The sequence below is a fragment of the Lygodium microphyllum genome, chromosome 13, assembly GCF_053477565.2.
Source record: "Lygodium microphyllum isolate KBCC chromosome 13, Lygodium_microphyllum_v1.1.10, whole genome shotgun sequence".
In the NCBI taxonomy this organism is placed as follows: Eukaryota; Viridiplantae; Streptophyta; class Polypodiopsida; order Schizaeales; family Lygodiaceae; genus Lygodium; species Lygodium microphyllum.
The window spans coordinates 74813366-74832628 of NC_141147.1; the positions used below are offsets into that span (position 1 = coordinate 74813366).

The 19263-nt window shown below is 44.1% G+C and overlaps 1 protein-coding gene across 12 annotated transcripts in view; it reads left to right on the forward strand.

The window, feature by feature from the left end:
- LOC148026779 (uncharacterized) overlaps positions 1 to 17248 on the forward strand; it is a 219631-nt gene extending 202383 nt beyond the window's left edge. For 5 of the 12 annotated variants that reach the window (XM_087691285.1, XM_087691284.1, XM_087691286.1 and 2 more), the window contains 3 exons: positions 11066 to 11266; positions 11441 to 11625; positions 16799 to 17243. In XM_087691285.1, coding sequence (XP_087547411.1) covers positions 11066 to 11266; positions 11441 to 11625; positions 16799 to 16821 — 409 coding nt within the window. In that variant the 3' untranslated portion in view covers positions 16822 to 17243. Of the gene's footprint in view, positions 1 to 11065; positions 11267 to 11440; positions 12124 to 16798 lie in introns of those variants that run through there. The other 7 variants (XM_087691290.1, XM_087691293.1, XM_087691289.1 and 4 more) reach the window with 5 other exon arrangements.
- The last annotated feature ends 2015 nt before the right edge of the window (positions 17249 to 19263 follow it).

The following is a 19263-nucleotide window of genomic DNA, read 5'->3' on the forward strand; positions in this document are numbered from 1 at the left end:
TCTGAGAGTGTCAAGGCCTGCAATGCTGAAACGCAGGCTGGCTGACCGTGGAGATGATGGACAGCAGTTTGGGACAGTTTGGAGTAGTTGCCAGCAGCTGAGAGCTGTCGCCTACAGCAATGGATAGGCTGAAGATGATGTGGCTGCAGTTGATGATGGCTGGACAGCAGATGGAGGCGGGCTGCTGGCTGGAAATTGGGCGCCAACAGTAGCAGAGGGTGTGTGGGCTGGTGTAACCTACAAAACAAGGATTATTGCTGAATGGGGGCAGCTTGTCTATTTATAGATGTGGAAGGGCGCCCCAAAAATTAGGGTTTCCACTAAACTTTCTCGAACCGCTCCCCGTTTTAGGGTTTCCATTGAACTCTCTCAAACCGCTCCTTCTTTTAGGATTTTACTCTAAAAGAGCATTTTTAGTGTGTTTTGGGGCTGTTTAAGAGGCTAATCAGCAAGTAATGTATATTTTAGCTCAATAGATTTGGGTTGCATAATTTAGGCAGTCGTGAACATCCATCTCAAGGATGGCCTCCAACTACCACCAAGCCTCCGTCTGTACTCCTCGAGACCCTCCTGCAAAAGTACCTTCCAGGTCTGCCCTCCTAGTATGAGCCCACAGACTACTAGCTTGCCCAAAAGAGCTACGCTCGGAAACTCTGGGTCTATGATCCGAAGCCCTCCCTCAGACAGATGCTAGATGATGAATGCCCACGCCCCCTTGCCCCGAGAATCCTTGGAATCCTCTGAGCCGGCCCAGAGAAAATTCTGCACTAGGCGGCGAAGCTGAACTGCACAAGGTGAGGAGAAGTACCAACACGAGGCAATGTACCAAGCCATCACTAGGAACTGGTTGACCACCAAGGCTCGACCCACTAAGGAAAGGTGGACAATAGTCTAGTAGGTCAACTTCTGCCTGATAGAGTTGAGAACTGGAAGAAATTGTTGGGCAAGAGTGATGTCGAGTTCCACCAGGAACCCTAGGTATCGCACGGTCCCTGTCCCCTACTCACTCATCTAAACCCCAAGTGGACGCCCCACTCCATGCTAGAGTCCGGGTATATAAGAAAACCAACCAATTTTCGCCAGTTGATTTGTGCTCCAGCTGCAGTGCAAAACACCTCTAGAGCTAGTCTCACTCTCTCCAACATTAGCCCATCATCCTCTATATAAAGGGCGGTATCATCAGCATGCTCTGAATCTAGTAGCTCTGTCTCCTCCCTCATCGGAAGTCGAAGGCCACGTAGCCCGCTTACACGTGACCGGAGGAAGCAGGACATCGCCTCTGCAAAGGGTAAGAACAGATACGGGGCAAGAGGATAGCCTTGCCAGACAGATCTCTCCATCCGAAACTCCTTCCCCCTCCTACAACCTATGAGAACCTTGCTAGTGGCGGATGTGTAAAGTGCATAAATCGAAGATCTATGGTTAGGGGAAGCCCAACCTCGCCATGGTGGCCTCTAAGAAGTCCTAGTCAACCTTGTCGTAGGCTTTCTCGAAGTCCAAGAGAAGTACAATCAATCCCTAACCATTGTGTTGAGCCCACTCAATCGCCTCGAAGAAGGTGAAAACATTGTCGAGGATACTCCTATCCTGGACAAAACCTGTCTGTGTGTCATGAATGATGTATGGAAGCACGAGGCGGAGTCACCTACCGATCATCTTGGCCAGTGCCTAATAGGCCACTAACAACAAGGTGATCTGTCTCCACTCGGATAGCTCCAACTGGTCTCCCCCTTTGGGGAGGAGACTGATAAGACCTGCCAATAGACTCCCTAGCATTTGTCCTAAGCTGAAGATCTCCTGAAAGGCTAGCAATAAGGGGTCCTTCACCACCTCCAAGTAGGTAGTGAAGAAGGCCTTAGAAAGACCATCCTCTTCCAGGCATTTCTGCCCATCCTGTGCATGGAAAGCCTCTGCAAATTCCTTCTCTGTGAAGGGGTCTAGGAGGGAGCGTCCCATCTCCTCTATGATGAGGGACGGAATGTGATCCCAGACCTGTTGTCTACAGCACTGTCCTCTGGCTGAGATTGCTTCCTGCTGAAAAAGGTGTCTATAGTAGTCAGTGGCAATCTCCATCACCTCATCTCGACTAGAATAAATCCTCCCATACTGATCATGGAGGCTACGAATCTGATCTCTTCAGGTGCAAGGCTAATGCACATGGAAAAACTCCGTGCACATCATGTTTCCCTTCCGCGCCCAAAAGGCTGCTGAGGTACGGAAGGAAAACTCCGAGTGCCTATCCTCGAGCCCGGCTAGCGCTGCCCGTGCGCGCACCTCCTACGCGTGGAGAGTGGGATCCCCTAGTGCCTCCTAGAGTAGTCTTTGCATGGTTGCTAGGTCCTGTCAGAATGCTCTCTCCTCCTCCTAACTCTGTTGCCTGGCATGTAGGGCTACCTCCTAGCAGATCCTACTCGACTCAGCTAGGACCTTTGCAACCTCCTTTGCGACCCGGTCCCTCCTATCCCACTCCCTAGTCCAGAGCTACTCAATCTGCCTCCTCCCTCCTGTAGATCGAGTCAGGGATCCGGTAGGATCGCGTATCAAGGGTTGAAACTAGAGCATCAAGTGTGAGGAGAACTGGGCAGCCTGTATCCCCAAGAGAAGTCCATCCCAGCGACCTCTCCATCCTCTGGAACATTGGGTCCTGCCAAGCATCACATGCTCCTACTACGAGGAGAAAGACCTCCCATGCCTGCTGCTCCTTCCTTGCCATACCCTGGTAATCTCTGCCTTTGCCCTACTGGTTCTCTAAGGCCTCTTAGTTGTTGAAGTCTCCTCCAACAATCCAAGAGTCCACCTCTTGCTACGATCTCCACCTAGAACCTGTTGCGTGCCCTAATCTCAGTAGGAGCATAAACATTGAGGACTACAAGGCACGAGTCCCCTATATCTAGTCTGATCCATAGGACCCTCCCTGCCACAATCATCCCCTAGTCTCGTACACAGGCGGTGAGGCTCGGGCCAATAGAGGTGGATACGCCTCCACTTGTGTCGTGGGTACCGATGGAGTACTCCAAATAGGTGTGTGAGCTACCTGGAAGTACCTTCCCTACCTAATAGGCCTAGGCAGGGGTGAGCTTATGCTCTTGCAAAAGTAAGATGTCGATCCGTTCGGAAAGGGCAAGCTACAACTCTTGTTGAACAATTAGCTTCCTGGAGCCACGTGCCGCATTGTAGTGGAGGCTATTCACATTCCAGGATACTAGATGTAAACTCATAGGGAGGCCTGTAAACTCATAGTGGAGGCTATTCACATTCGGTGTGGAAGCTACTGATGAAGAAGAGCTATGGGGTATGTGAATGCACTTTGCCGCAAGCCTGGAGGGTGAACTCCATTCCCCCATGGTCGCTCTTGGGCGACAACCATGGGGGTAATAGATGCTCCAGGCGGTACTACCAGGGCATCTATCAGCGAGGCTAAGAGGTTTGACTCTGTACACTGGTAGAAGCAAGCAGCCTGTGCAAGGGGCCACTCGATCACATCCATCGGTGCTCTCCATTGTGGAGGGGCTCGAAAAACAATGCTCAGATGTGGGACCTTGGCTCCAGCCCACCAATTAATGTCTATCATGCACCCTAGCCACTGTTGGAAAAAGAGTGCTAGTCCTCCTTCTCCCATCCACTTGGAGATGTGGTCTGCAACCCGGCCCTTCACCTCCTCCTCTATCTATATCATCGTCTAGTCTGTTGAATGAGAGGTCTGAAGGAAGAAAGCACAGTTTCATCCATCCGGTGGTGCTAGTAAATGGACATTGTTGCTCCTTGAGTGCGGACCACGAAGATTCCCACCTCCAAAGGTAGTGGAAACTCTCTGCGCTCTGCAACTCTCAAGTAGCCTGTGACGCCTCCGTGGGTGGTGGAGGTGGAGGTCTGTGATCCTACTAGATGGGACGAGCTAGGGAGTACTGTTGGGTGCTCTGCCGCCGTTGCTCGCCCTCCTGCTCCTCTGTTGTCGTGGTTATGTTTGAGGGATTGACTGAGGCCCCCTACCGTCTTCCTCTCTGTTGTCACTGGACCTATGTAAAGCCGTCAGCATCCACCTTGGCTCCGAAGCATGTGCAATCTGTTGCCAGATGCCCAAAGTCATGGCATCACAGGCACTACCTTGGCTACCCAGTCACAATAACCTGTTGCATAAAGGAGTGTCTACCTGCCTCAATCTCCAGAAACTTTGGTATGTTCTTTGTATCTTTCATAACCACCTGTACCTTTGGGACTCCTGCGGGCTGTCACTGCCTGTGTAAAGGAGGCAAGAATAACTGTATCAAAGAGCCATCCAAAGTCCTCCACTAATTGACGATACTCTACCGCCAATTCAGGGAATAGTAGGGTGAGCGGGTGTCTAAGAAACTTGTTGTGAAGTGCGAATTCCTCCACTGTGAAGTCACTATACCTAGTAACCATATAGATAACCCCCTTCGTGGAGGCATAAGGTGAGCTCTCCCCTAGCTCACGAGCTACGTCCGTAGAGGTGAGTCAAACCATGAAGATCCCTTGACTCATGAGAACTGCCTCCGCGATCTACGATGTGCCAATGCGCAGCGTGGAGTAAAGCCAATCTCGAAGCTAGGCCCTAGATGGGAAGTGTCCTACGACCTAACCAAAGATTGTTGTTTCTTTCAGTTCCAGCTCTGTGGCCCGAACGGCTAAGAGGTGTTTCTCAGAGAGAACGATGCGCAAGGTGTTTGAATGGGGGGCACTCACCGAATGCACCGGTGTTTGACCGGAGGTTTCCATTGTGCGTCCCTGCTGAGAACCTACTGATCAAGTTGTTGTGCTACTGGAGGGAGAATGTTGCTACAGATGTAGGGTTACGGGAGGGAACTTAGCTATTCATGCTGTCCTTCTAAGCACTCTGTTGTAATCAGCCTTCTGAGTAATATATTTAGCCACATTTTACTTGCAAAAAAAAAACTCTCGACACTTCACTCTCATTGCGCTACTTAGCTGAACACACCTCGATTGACACGCATACTTCTTGAGTGCTTCCTCTCGCTCTCTCCAAACTGGTATTAGAGCATTGGCAAATGAGTCTACATTCTCAAGGTCTAGGACAGGCAGTCATGGCCAATCGGTGGTTAGTTTGACCAGTAGGCATGAAGTGACAGCAAGCATGGCAGTCGTGACAGCAGGTGTGAAGCAACACGCAGGTGCGGCAGGTCTTTGCAAGCAATAGCTATCGGGAGCATCCGACAGGCCACGAACTGTAGCTGGCGTGACAGGCATCAGGCTAGCGGGTCAACTGTAGGCACGATCAATAGCAATGACGACACACGGCCAGTTAACAGGTCAACAACTGGGCAATTTGTCAATTTTCTAACATTTTTTTGACATTTTTTAATTCTTTACAGCAAGGAGGCCCCTATTCATTAAGAGGGGTTCACGTGCACAAGCACAGGACTCAGATCTCTGCAGATTTGTGCCGAAAAATTTGGGGCTTTTCCCAAATTTGATGTTGGTCATGCAAAACAGTGACATTTGACCCAGAAATTGCAGACATTGTGTGCATTTGCCTAAAAATTTTGGGGCTTTTCTTACACAAGTGAAATTTTTCTTAGATGAATGAATTTCACTATAATTTGTGCACAATTGGACCTTGAAATTTGGGGTTTTGTAGAATTTGTGAAATTTCTGCAACATTTGTCTGTATTTTATACTCAAGATGATGAATTAATGCAATTGGGGGCAGATTTATTGGTGATGCATTTTAAGCCAATTTGTGCCTTCACAGTGAAATTACAGCAGATTCACTGCTGAGTGGGAGAAATTTGGACTTGGGATGTATCAAATGTAATAGAAGGGCAACTTCTCTTGGTACATGTATTGCTGAATGCTCATTATGCAGTGAAACAATGGTACATACAACACTTGGGTTATTGCATTTAGGCATTATGGCGATTTGAAGTGGGAGCTATCATTTATGCAAATGTATCAGATTTGATTCATGTACATGTTGTAATCAGCTCTTGGGACTGAAATTGCAGCAAAATATCTGCTTCTTGGACACCTTTGGAAGTACAAGTGTGTGTACTTGCTGTTATATTCAGCAACCTTGCTATTGGCTGAAAGTATTCAGCATTTTATTGCAGTCTTTTATTGCTGAAGATGCCTAGCAATGCATCAACATCTAATGTTTTTGAGATTCGTAAATTTGATGGCAATGGCTTTGATCTTTGGAAAGATGGTATACTTTTTTTGAAGAATTGTGATGATGCTTTGGCAGAATATAAGCCTCTTGCTTTGTCAGATGAGGATTAGGCTAAAATGAATACGAAAGCCATTACTTACATTAAAATGACTGTCATAGATGATAGCTTGGTTGATATAAAGAGACTTACCACTGCTTATGCAGTTTGGGAGAAACTCAAGGCTACATATGATAATACAACTTTTGTCAATCAAGTCCATCTCATGGGAAAGTTAATCAACTTGAAGCTTAATGAGTCTAAGCCCGCCTCAGAGCATTTAAATGATTCCACTAGTATTTTGAGTTAGTTACAGGATGTAGGCTTGATAGCTTTTGATCCTAAGCTAAGGGCTATTTTCTTGCGCGTGACTTTGCCGAATTCATGGGAAGCATTGGTTGTGTCATTGAGCAACAACCCCAACTTGACATTTGAATGTGTACGTAGTTCTATTTTCAATGAGAAGATTAGATGCAAGGCAAGTGGGAAAAATAGTGGATCGGCCCACAATGTAAGAGGACGAACTAAAAAGAGGTCAAATGCTGCAAACAAGAACAAAAATTGCAGCAAAAGCAAGAAAAAACAGCAAGATGTCACTTGCTATCAGTGTGGACTCAAAGGGCATAAAAATCCTAATTGCAAGTAATATAAAAAGGAGCAAGAACGCAAGAAGTAAGCTAATGCAAAAGGCAAAAAGAATGAGAAGGATGGCAGCTCTACCCCTCAAGAAACGGAAAAGGAAAATGTGGTATCTAATGTTGTTATTGAGAAAATAGAAGAAGATAAAGATATTGATTTGGTGGTTACATCTTCAGATCCACATGCCATGATAGTGGAAGACATGTATTTCACTAAAAGAGAGGTGATAGATACCTTGTTGTCTTCTCATGATTTGTCAGAATCATGGATTGTTGACAGTGGTACTTCATTTCATGTAACTCCATCTTTGGAGTATTTTTCTTCTTATTGAGCAAGTAACCTTGGGAAAGTCTACCTAGGCAATAACCATGCATGTGATATTGAAGGAATGAGCACCATACACTTGACTCTTGAAAATGGTCACGAATTGATCCTTCATGATATTAGATATGTACTTGGTATTAAGAAGAGCTTGCTTTTTGTTGGGCAGCTAGACAGCAGGGATTACTTCACTACCTTTGCTGGTGGAATGTTTAAGATATAGAAAGAGTCTATGCTAGTCACTAGAGGTGGTAAAAAGAAAACTCTATATTATCTCCACTGCAAGGCACTTCCTGGAAAGTTTATTGTAGTTGCTTAAGTGCAGTGACACATGGAGTTATGACACAAGCATCTTGGACACATGAGCCAAAAGGGTTTATAGGCACTTTCTTTACTAAGAAGAGTTGATGTGAAAAACTCAAAGCGTGACTTTTGTGATGACTGTGTTTTGGGAAGGCATGTATCTTGGATTTAGTCCATTCTGATGTATGTATCATGCCAATAAAAACTCACAGTGGTTTTCGTTATTTTGTGTTTTTTGTTGATGACCATTCTAGAAAGCTATGGATTTACCTACTTAAGCTAAAAAGCGAACCATTGGACGCTTTTAAAAGTTTTATGCATTTGTTAGTTCTCAAAAGAGTTTAAAATTAAAATGCATAAAAACGGATAATGAGAGTATGTATCTAAAGAATTCAGTAAGTTTTGTGATGTCAATAGGATTAGACGAGAGCTTACAAGTCCTTACAATTCATCATCTAATGGTGTGGCTGAGCGAATGAATTGCATGTTATATGAGAAGATTCGGCGCATGCTATTCACAGCTAATCTCCCGCAATCGTTCTGGGGAAAGGCACTTAAAATTGCAGTGCATATTTGCAACCAATCTCAACATCGTGCACTTAAAAGTGGCATCCTTGAAGAGGTTTGGTCTAGCAAACCGGCTTCATATGACCACTTAAGGGTCTTTGGCTACTGCGAATGCTATGTGCATGTACGTGTTGATAGCAAAACCAAACTTGACATGAAATCCCATAGAGACATCTTCATGGGTTATGGAGATGAAGGTGAAATGGGCTATAGACTTTGGGTTCCAGCATGAAAAAGGTGCTACGCAGCCGAGATGTGGTATTTAATGAGCCGAAAGTTGTTGAAAAATGCCACATCTAATGAAGAAAGTGAAATTTCAGCATGATCAGCGAGTGGAATAGCCATCTCCATTTGATGTTGGTTATGATAATCAACGTATCATCATTGAGTTAGATGAAAATGGGCAGCAAAGGGATGTTGAAAATCAGTTTGGGTAACAAAATCAACATGCTGAAAATGAATTACAGCATCCTGAACATGTATTACAGTAACTTGAACAGCTAAATAATGAGATCATTGACATTCCCTTGGATCTGGATCCATTGCCTAATAACACAGATCATTGGGTAAGAAGGTCTACACGTGTTAGGAGACCTATATAGAGGTTTGATCCCTCTTTGGACTGCATTTTGCTTCTTGGTCTATGATACAAACACTTCTTGGTTGACTGGAGCCAGCAAACTTTGTTGTGGTAATGCATGCCGGGGTTGTGCGGGAATAGGGGAGATGGAAGTTACTTGGGCAAGGAATTGTACAAAGGCTACAAGGGTGGATGAGAAAGCTAAGGGCACATCCATGTTGAGAGGTTGGATGTAAGGGAGCACCTATGTTGGGGTGGGGAGTGGTTGGGTGGGGTGGGGAGGTGCGCAAGGCTAAAAGAGGGCAGAGGCAGGCTGTTCAGGTGATTTGGTGCAGGTAGGACTGGTAGACAGCTAGGAAGAGCAGACAAGTGGCACGTGGGAGTGGTGAGTAGAATGGTGGGTAGATGCAAGAGTGGGAGGTTGTGTTGTTAGAGGTTATAGGCAACTGGTAGACTAGGCAAGTGGTGGTGGACAAGGAGTCGGTGGGCAAAGCAGTTGTCAATGCTTTAGAGGACCAGAGCCATTCATGTCATGTCAGACATGTTGGCCAAACAAGTCGTGCATGTCAATCCAACCATGTCAAACATGTTGTGTTGACTCCCTTTTGGCATCAAATGTTAGGGCATGCTCTAAGCTGGGGGCTTGCTTCATGTAGGGAGGTTGATTCCCCACTCCCTTGCATGGATACGTGGAGACTTTTCAAGACTATGTAACTTCGTTCTTCTTGAATGTGAGCTTAGTGTTGGCTCTCATTTTTATGGTTTGGTAAGTTGAAGACTTGAGGTGGACATTTGAAAAGTTCAAAGTTGATAAAAGGCCAGCAATGAAGTTGAAATAGTTATTGAACCCTTGTGAATCAGTGATGTCATGCGAAATTGATAGAAATTGAGCCTGATGTGACTAATTTGCATCATTTTTCAGTATTCTAATAATACATTAAAAGCGGGCTAGCCATTGGGGCCAACAGGTGTAAGAGCACTCTAGCTCCAATTGTGTGCGGATCTCAATAGTCAAATTTCCTGTTTTGCTGAATTAAGTGTTTGCTTAATCAACCTTTACTATTCATTGAGATCTCAAGGCCACTTTCACTCACCATAATTTTGCCAAGCTAAATGGCCTTCAAGCCTAGCCTAGGAGGGTGGCTAAGCAATTGTCAACAAAGGACAGCAGGGTGTGGCTCTATCTGCTATCCCTTGGAGGATGATCCATGTCATGGATCTTCATGGGAAGACCTAGTGGTTGGACCCATATATGCTAGTTTGAGATCTAGGAGTGGCACCTTTGGATTTGGGAGAGTCGGCCTCTAGATGAGTTGGAGTGGGATCTGGACATTGGCTCTAGCTAGCTTGCCAAGGAGCTGCAGTGCTTCTTGGCCTACGCAACCAGGATTGGTAGACATGTTCTGATGTAGGAAATATATGTATTAGGTACCCTCATGCAACAGACATTGAGCAAAGCATAGTGTCACGGATGTTTTTCACCAGACCTTTTGGCCTGTGGGATAGTTGGCAGCCAAGGAGAGTATCGTACTTCATTTGGCTTTTAGATGAGTGCCTGGCAGGGCCTAGGTGCAGCAGAATGGAGTTTGCAAGCACTTCCTATAGCAGCACTTCAGCCTTGGAGACTCCAAAGCAGTCTTTGGCCATGCAAGGCAGCCTAGCTGGTGTGGAGAGGAGTCTTCCATCTTCTCTGTCATGTGGCGCATAGCCTAGGGCATACATTTTTGGGGGCCTTTTGCTGGTAGTCAGTTTTGTCAAGGCTGCCACCTATTGAATGAGGCAATGATGCATGATACAATCTTCATCATCGAGGCAGGCTCTTGCATTGTGGTTGGCCTGGATGCATTGCCCATCTACCAAGTATGGGATCCCGCAGCATCATGATCAAAGGTTTGGGAGATTATTGGGAGCCTCACAAGGTGGCACATCTGGAAGGCCTAAAGCTTAGTTCAGTCTAGAAAATTGCTTACGCCTATCACCTGTGACCCATAATTGAGTTAGGCTGAATTCCTTCTGCTTATCACCCGTGACCCATATTCAGCTGATCCTTAGGAGGATTTCATTGTGATAGAATACCACACTATTTGATATAAAGAAATTACCATTCTAATCACGTCAGTTTATATTTGGTACATCATTTGATCTAAGCATGTGCTAGACGGGGGTGAAGATCAATATTCAGTGTTTCTTCTCATTCCATAATGGTTCGTTTTGTTTCCCAGCAGCAGAAGCACCTCAGTAATAATCATGATTAAGGTAAATACACAGTATTACATAGCCTATACAAAAGGAAACTAAGAGTCAACAGCTCCCTTGCTCAAGGAAGCTGTGTAATACATGGCTAGTAAAATAAATTATGGGAGAGTTTGATATTTTTTGTTTTGATATATGCTTTGAAAAGTAGTAGTGGGATTAGTTGGTGTAGTTTATCTTCCCAAGAATGATAGTAAGGTAATATTTTATTTTTCAGGACTGTTTATGCATGTGAAGCATGTCAACCTCTTATTTCATCAGACAAATCAGAAGTTCCCAAAGAGTTCCAACTGATCAAGAATGAAATTGATCAAAGAGATGACACTGCCATTACTGATATTTCTAAAGCATCTCCTCAATTTAAGAAACCTGTCAGTCTTGCAGCACATAGGTTTATATGGAAGGACAAAAGCAGCAGGTAATGCTGCTAATCTTTCTATATTCTGTCTAGGTTTGAAAAGATGGATATATTGTGGAGGGTTAAAGGATCTTATTTAGAATGATATTTGGGAATGATAACTAAGTATACTGGATGAGCATTCCAATAGTCAATTTCTGCTCCACTAATCATTGTGGCTTATTAAATTTACAGAGATAAGAAGAGAAGCAAAAGAACAGTGGTGGAGCACCAGGCTTTGAAGGACATCACAACAGGGGGTGGGCTAGACATCGGTTCTCTGGATGATGGCATTATGGAAGCTCTTGCCCCAGCTACACCCGAAAAACTGATTCCTTCACTAGAAACTAACAATGCCAAAAAAAGAAAACTTCAAAAATGTCAGTGAGCAAGGAATGGCATTAAAACTGCAGATGAACATTTTACTACATCCTAGATCACATGGAAGAGAACCTTGTGTTTTTAATCCACTGCATATTATGGTGGCAACTGAAGCAACCACGCACACGGCTTTGAGCCTCTTACGGCAAGACTAGCCGTCCCACTATAGAGACTTCATAGAAATGAGAGATCAATGCCATCGCCTCATGGATGGCTCCACTGTAGCAAAACTCCTATAGAAGCCTCTTGCAATAGACCGCAAGTGTTCCCCAGTACGTTGCAATCCGTCTTGGTTGGTTCTCACAATCGCTCTCTCCCTTGCTCCTCCAGGGCTGAGATCAACTGCCCTTGCCTCGTGAAGAGCTTCGTGCAGGAAATGCATTAAACTCATATGGGGTCCGATTCTCCGCAAAGGCATCTTCACCCTTGTTTTTAAGGAGACAAGTCTAAAATATGCTTATAGGTCCCAATACCGATCACACTCTCCATCCTCATCTCCATCATGCCACAAATGCTTCAGCTTCACATTGGGTCCCATACCCCACTGTGTCACATCCAGACCTTCACATGTTGGCCCTCCTAGTTTCCACCTTGGGTCTGAGATACCTTGGCTTCCACGTAGTTGGGGCCCGGTTTCTTTAAGCTCACCCCAGGTACAAGAGCATCCACTCTTCCAACCTTCTCATAGGCCTTCATTGGTCCACTTCTCTTGTCCCTTCTTTCCACATCCCTTGGCCATTCGTTTATTCTCACAGCTCCATGAGTCTTCCCACCCATCTCACTACGCCCCACCTCAATCATGTTCCTTCATCCCTAGATCTAGATTTTGCACACTTCTTTATCCTACTTGCCAGCCACGAGCCCCGGTTTCTTTATCCTCGTCAGTGCTTTACAAGTCTTCATCCCCCACCCTTCTCTTCATATAGCCCATCTTTATATTCGCGGTTATGCGAGTTTTCACACTTCTCATCCCCAATCACCCAATTTCTTTATCCTTGCTCTAGGTCCACAAATCTTCAACCTCCATCCACCCAATTTCTTGCCCTCTCTCGGCTTTACTATGGTGGTCATGGTAGGTGCCTGGTATCTTTATACTCGCCGTAGATCCACAAGTTTACCGGAGCCATCCGCCTAGTCCCTCACCCTCTCGGCTTCACCATGATGGCATGGCAACCAACTCGGTTTCTTTATACTCGCCCTAGGTTCACGAGTCTTCGATCTCCATCCACCCTGTCCCTCGCCCTCTCTCGGCTTCACCGCAGTGGCCATGGTAGGTTACTCAACATCTTTATACTCACCCTTGGTCTACAAGTCTACACACCATTCTCTATACTCATGGTGTTAGGAGTTCTCCACTGTTTTGGTCCTCATTGGCCTTTGCACACAAGATGGCCGTTCCTTTAGGCCCGCGGCTCATGAGCATTGTGCACCACATTCTCTCTCTCTCCACACATCTTCCATGCACCTAGCCATTCCTTTATACTCCGGACTCAAGGAGTCTTGCATATCTCTACTTAGCATGGTTGTTTTTTTATACTTGCAACGTCACGAGTCTTTTTTACCTCAACTTGCCTCCTCAACCCCTTCTTCATCAACATCATCTTAGAAAAAAATGAGGGGAAGTAGCCCGCATCATCGTTTCTCACTCTATCCACTCCATCTCGCCTCCGCTTCTTCCACTCCATCTTTTTCTCCTCAACATAAAGGGCCTTCTTGCTCGAATCCATCTCTTCAACACAAGCCTGATTCCTTAATACTCCCCGTGTTAGGAGTTGCAAGATCATAGCCCATGGGCACCTTCTTCAACTCAATACATGATCTTCATTCTATATCCTCCAACTAGTGGTCGCACCATGTACGCGCCATCTTTATACTCCTACCAAGCCTAGGAGTTCTTCCATATTAACACACAAGGGTTTCTAGTTCACAAACTACGAATTCGCCCTCAAGTGTTCATCCACTCCATAAGATTCACCTTGTGATCTCAACCAACCCGCGTTCCTTATACTCTTGCCAAGTTTGGGAGTCTTCAAAGATTTCCTCTTTACATATCCTCCTAACCCGCATTCTTTGTACTCGCGCCAAGCCCACCAATCTTCAAAGGGACACTTAGCCCACATGCTCCATCTTCAACTCACAAAGATTCATATCAACAAACTGCACCTGATGAGCAAAATGGCAAAATGACTTTCTCTAATGTGCATAAGGGTGTTGATCCCAGTTTGCCTCCACCAACTCTCTGTGGTCTCATTACATGGCCCTCATGGACCAAAGAGATCCATTTTTAGCACAAATGAGCATTCCACTTCACTGCCCGTGGATAGGCATAGATTCAAGTTCAAACTATTCAACTATAGCAATCTCTTCACATTTCTTCACAAGTCATGGGTGGTGGCGTGTAGCCCTGTCGACCTCGCTTCATTCTACATGACAACTCATTTTTCAACACATGCACTTGAACAAGCTTAATATCACGTATTGACTTGTTGGACACTCTGTGCTTGAAAACTCGGCCAACTTGCCTCCACCCATGTAGACCGCCCCAGCATTCGAGTGAGAGATAGTTCTAATACCAAATGTGACGGTCCGTCGGTCCTTGGAATCCCTCACGGGGCAAGCTTGTGACCCCTTGGAGGCATCTTGCAAGACCGCGACGTGTCACGTCTCAACATGGTTTCCTAACTCGACATGCACTTGTCACGCAGTCAGCACACACTCCTCAGCATGACACGACACCAAAGTTTGCAGAATGGCCCATCTTGAGGGCAAAGCTCATATTCATCACAAGGGACTATGTACATCACAAGCCGAAGGCACAGAGTATCACGGTTCGCAAGCGAGGGTTAGCGCTATCAACACACTTCCAAGCATTACTCGACGTTGCGGGGTGAGGGAGTACTGAATATGAGCTGCGATCACCATCTCTTTCCTTGGCCTTGACAAGTACGTCACGTCCTTGTGTGCCAAGATTGGTAGTGTATTTAGCCATGTTATTCCACAGAGAGAGGAGCTTTGTTAACGTGATCTCAAAACAACACGTCTCTTGCTTAGTCCCTCTTGGGCAATGTCTCACCTATCAGAGGATTAGGACACGACAATGATAGATTTGTTCCGAGGACATGGATGAAAGTAGATCCCAACCTTGTAGGAGAAGCGAGATAGTACAAACAATGCAACACAAAACAGAGAATGTGGCAACACCAATGGTAGAGATAGCACATAAAGGATGAACAAAACAAGAGACAGGGAGATGTTGGGCAGAGACAGAGGAAGATACAGGGCCAATTGAGAGTAACGAGGGATCTCATGCCTACTGCTCATACCCTCTGCACATGACGTACCGAGCAAGCTATGGTAGTTTAACTGCACAGTGATATAAGGGTATATTGATTTTGAGACTGGCGCACATGAAGCAAGGGTAGCATCTCCTCTGCTGCATCTTTGTTCCATGTTCGTTACAGATAAGGAGTCAAAATTTGCTGTATGTTCCAATTAAATTGCGAAATAGTTGAACAGAGGATTTCCCCATAGTTTACGGGCCTCCCACGGTTAAAGTGCAACAACCCTGCCACGCAAGAAAATGTTTCACCGTGGTAACTTTTTTGACTCCATGGTACACCATGTGCGAACCCTATCAATGGTTGCATTAAGTAGTACAATCCATTACACACCCACTACTCGTCCTTACCAACAATATCCTAAGAACTAGTTATGCGTCACTCCATGTGCTAGAAGAGTTTGACTCAGCATGTAATCAGCACACCGACTGCTGTCTCAAAAGGCCTTTTCTTGGGACCTAAGTTTGCAGTCCCTATACACACTCTAGAAGATCTCTAAAACATTCACCTCACATGCTACCTTCACAAGTTCCCTGTCACTTAGCCAGCAAAGCAGGCGATTGTTCCTTGGGGATGCAATCTTGGAGATAGACAATTCATATTATTTGTTAGACTTTGAGGATGTCTCTCCCTTGCACAAGGCACCAAAGTAAGCAAAGAGAAGTCTTAATAAAGTTTACTGTAGGAGATAGTTAAGGCAGGTGGGAACTCTTGAGCCATGCTAATCCTAGAAAATGAGATGCTCTCCATGGGGATCCTCTTGTGGAACACACACACATTCTCTCTCTCTCTCTCTCTCTCTCTCTCTCTCTCTCTCTCTCTCTCTCTCATATTTCAACATTGGTCATCATCTCATGGCATCAACTTTCCAAGCACGAGGCAACCACTCTCATTGAGGCAATCATCATGGTGAAAGAGGTAGGGATAACAGATGGTCTTAGTGGGAGTTGTTGTCTGAAGTTTAATGTGATAAGACTTGCATCGAGTAATAGTGTAAGGATCAATGGATCTTCTCATAGTATACAAGCACCACCTCTCAATCAAGAGGATATATCAATGCTATGTGAAGCTTCTACATAGAAATGTGTTTTTTTTGGAGAAAAATGGACCTAGGTATAAAGGGTTGCAAGGCATCTTGGTTCCAAGGAGATCCTTATGGGTGTTGGTGCAAGTGGATTATGCATGTATTGGGTTTTTGATGGTCCATGTTGTGAATGGCTAGAGATGCAAGAATCAATTCTAAACTTGCCTCTACTAGTCACGTTCCCATGTAGATGATGGCATAGAAGGTGGGGACTTCAATATGGTAGCAGCCCTAGGGGATAAGAAGGGTAAGAGTACAAAGACTATCAGAGGACAGTGGGCTTCTTGGGAGTTCATTTTTAATGGGATGCAACCTCAAGCATATGATTGTTAGCAATACTTATGTCCATCATTTTGTAGGCTTGAGCAGTGATTTCAAATATTATGTCAAGCTATGCAAAACATTGTGTAGCACCACTGAGATTTGTAAGCTTGGCCATTGTTGTTGCCAATTGATAGAGAAGTGCGTGTGATCTAGTTTTAGGCCATTTGGGGGAAGAGGCTTTTTATCACTAGTATGGTGGTGGCTCTTATCCTTAGTATATAGAGATTTATTATTTTCTTTTGTTGTCTTTTATTTTACTTGGTAGGTTTTTTGGGCCATGGGTGCAACATAAACTTTGGTAGTCTATAGTTTTTGGTTTACTACTTGTCACCATGTCAAATATTCTCTCTTTGTGTGGTACAATAGAGACAATAGTGAAGGGCTACTACTATTATGCATTTGATATGATGGTTTTTTTTTTTGTAGTCTTGATGGTGAACCGTGATTAGTGGTGTGAAAATACAAGCGAAAATGTTCCGAAATGTCAGGCCTCACCATCAAAATGTAGACAGCAAAATCTTCAGCATTAGTCTACGAGTATATGTGCTGAAAAGGGCCTTAGGATATTCATTGAAAATATCATTGATATGTAGTGTCACTAATACCAAACGTGCATAGAAAATAATTTGATGCATATACTAACAGACATTCTAACATGTGCAATAAATTGTGCTGACACATATACCAACAAATGCAAATAAAATATTTTAAAGCATGAATTTGGTCCCTTGCAAGGCTAGATCCATGTTATCCATATCTACTATCCTCTCAGACATGGATTGATGTGTAGACCTGTATAAAGCCCCATTGAAGCATGCAAAAAAAAAGTTGTATTTTGTATAAAACAATGAGCATAATATTGAGCATCAAATGAAAGTATCTTGAAAATAGAAGTGATACAGACTATGCACATGTATAAATGGGAACACACACACAACAACAACAACAAAGTAGGCTTTAAGGGTTCAAATGTTGTGGGCATGGTATTTGCTCCTTGTTTAGATTGTCTTTTATGAACAAAGTTAGTTTTTGTCTTGAAAAGTTTTTGGGTAACAATGGCATATTTGGAAACCTAGAGTTAGTGATTGCCTTAGTAGTATCTTTGTGCCATGAGAAGAGCTTTGGGCACCAATGAAAATGAGGCATGTGACCATATGGTTCTTAGTTCACGTGATTGGCTTTTTGTGCATAGATATGGTAGCCTTGGATGGCTTGGATTCATTCTTTAGTTGTGATTGATATATGCCATTTTCTTTTCTTTATTGAGTTGGTTTAGTTTAGCTAACTAGCTACAATCATTTGGCTTGCATGTCCAATAGCTTTTGCAACAAGGTGGTACCCCCTTCCTAGTGAAGGTGTAGGTGTTGGCATCAAGCTAGTAGTTTTCTTGTATCCCTAAGAAACTTCCCTTGAGTTGAGATAGAGACCACTTAATCCCAAGTGTAGTATGGTTGATCTCTCAATACCTTAAGTGCATAAGGATTGATCCCTTCACAACATCATTAATATCTACAATGCAAGAGTACACCTCACCTTCTTAATACCTTGAGGGTATATGGCAAAGATTCTCGATGGCTCAAATCCATCTTGATACTCCTAGCAACATTACCTTAACTATGTGTAGCTAGCCTCTCAATACCTCAACATTACCTCAAGGCAATCCAACCAAGCAAGGTATTGAACATAAGCCATGAATTGAGGTAATGTTACAATAAGTATCATATGGACTTGAGGTACTAAGAAACTTTGTCATTTACACTCTGAGGTATGGACTATGGTAAGCCCCTTACAATTAAGGTGTTGAGAATAAGCAAGATCAAGTTATAAGGAGGTATTCCAAGGGGTAGGGACTTAAGGTATCTGGTGAGATGCACTTGAGGAATTAGAAAAGGATCCTATTTAGTCATGATGTTATAGACTAAAGGTATTAAAAGCACTTGACATTGGTGGTATGGACACATTTGAGGTAATGTAGGGTGGGGTAATCATGCTTGAGTTATTGTGTGTTTGATTGTCCTTAAGGTATGGAGGTGTTCTCAAGGATATTGGCACTAGAGGTATTGTGTTCGCTCAAGGTATTGATGCATAGTTTTGCAATTGATTGAAGTTCAATGTATTTTTAGGGTGTCTAGAATTGATGGTATTCTAAAGCTCTAGTTGAGGTAGTAGAGGAAGATTAGCAAGCTTACCAATGTATTGAAGGAGTCTACAAACCACATGCCACTTGAGCTATTAGGTGGAGGTATTCCAAAGGAAAAACACTTATGTGATTGTAGATTTGTGTGCACTATGGAATGGGGGGAAGCATTTGGTTGAGGTATTTTGAATTTGCTTGAGATATTGCATCAGAATCCACATCAATCAACATATCATGCACTCAAGATAATGATGTGAGAGAGTGCGGGGAAGTATTCGGTTGAGGTATTTTAAAGTCACTTGAGGTATTGCATAGAAATCCACATTAGTCAATGTATTATGCACTCAATGTAATTATGTGATAGATTCAAGACAAAAAGCACCACGGATCAAGTTGAACCTTGAGAGGGGTATGCTAGTCGAGTTAATAAGGAAAAGGGGCCAAGAACTCAATGCATTTGTAGGAGTGTTATTGATGGATCATGACCACCAAGCCATTAGCAAGCATGGTATTGAGCACAACACAATTGAGGTATGTGAAAGAAGAAGGATAAGAGGAATTGAGGTGTAAAAAGGTGGATGTTATGGACATGGAGGTATTCAAAATAAGACACCAACAAAGTACCAAGAGCTCTCATGGCAATATGAATGGAGCATCCTTAGCCTAGAAGTATTGAGGTAAAAATATCAAGCACAAAACTTTATGCCATCCATTCATTTTATAGGGGCTATGTGCATCATGAAACCTAGAAGCA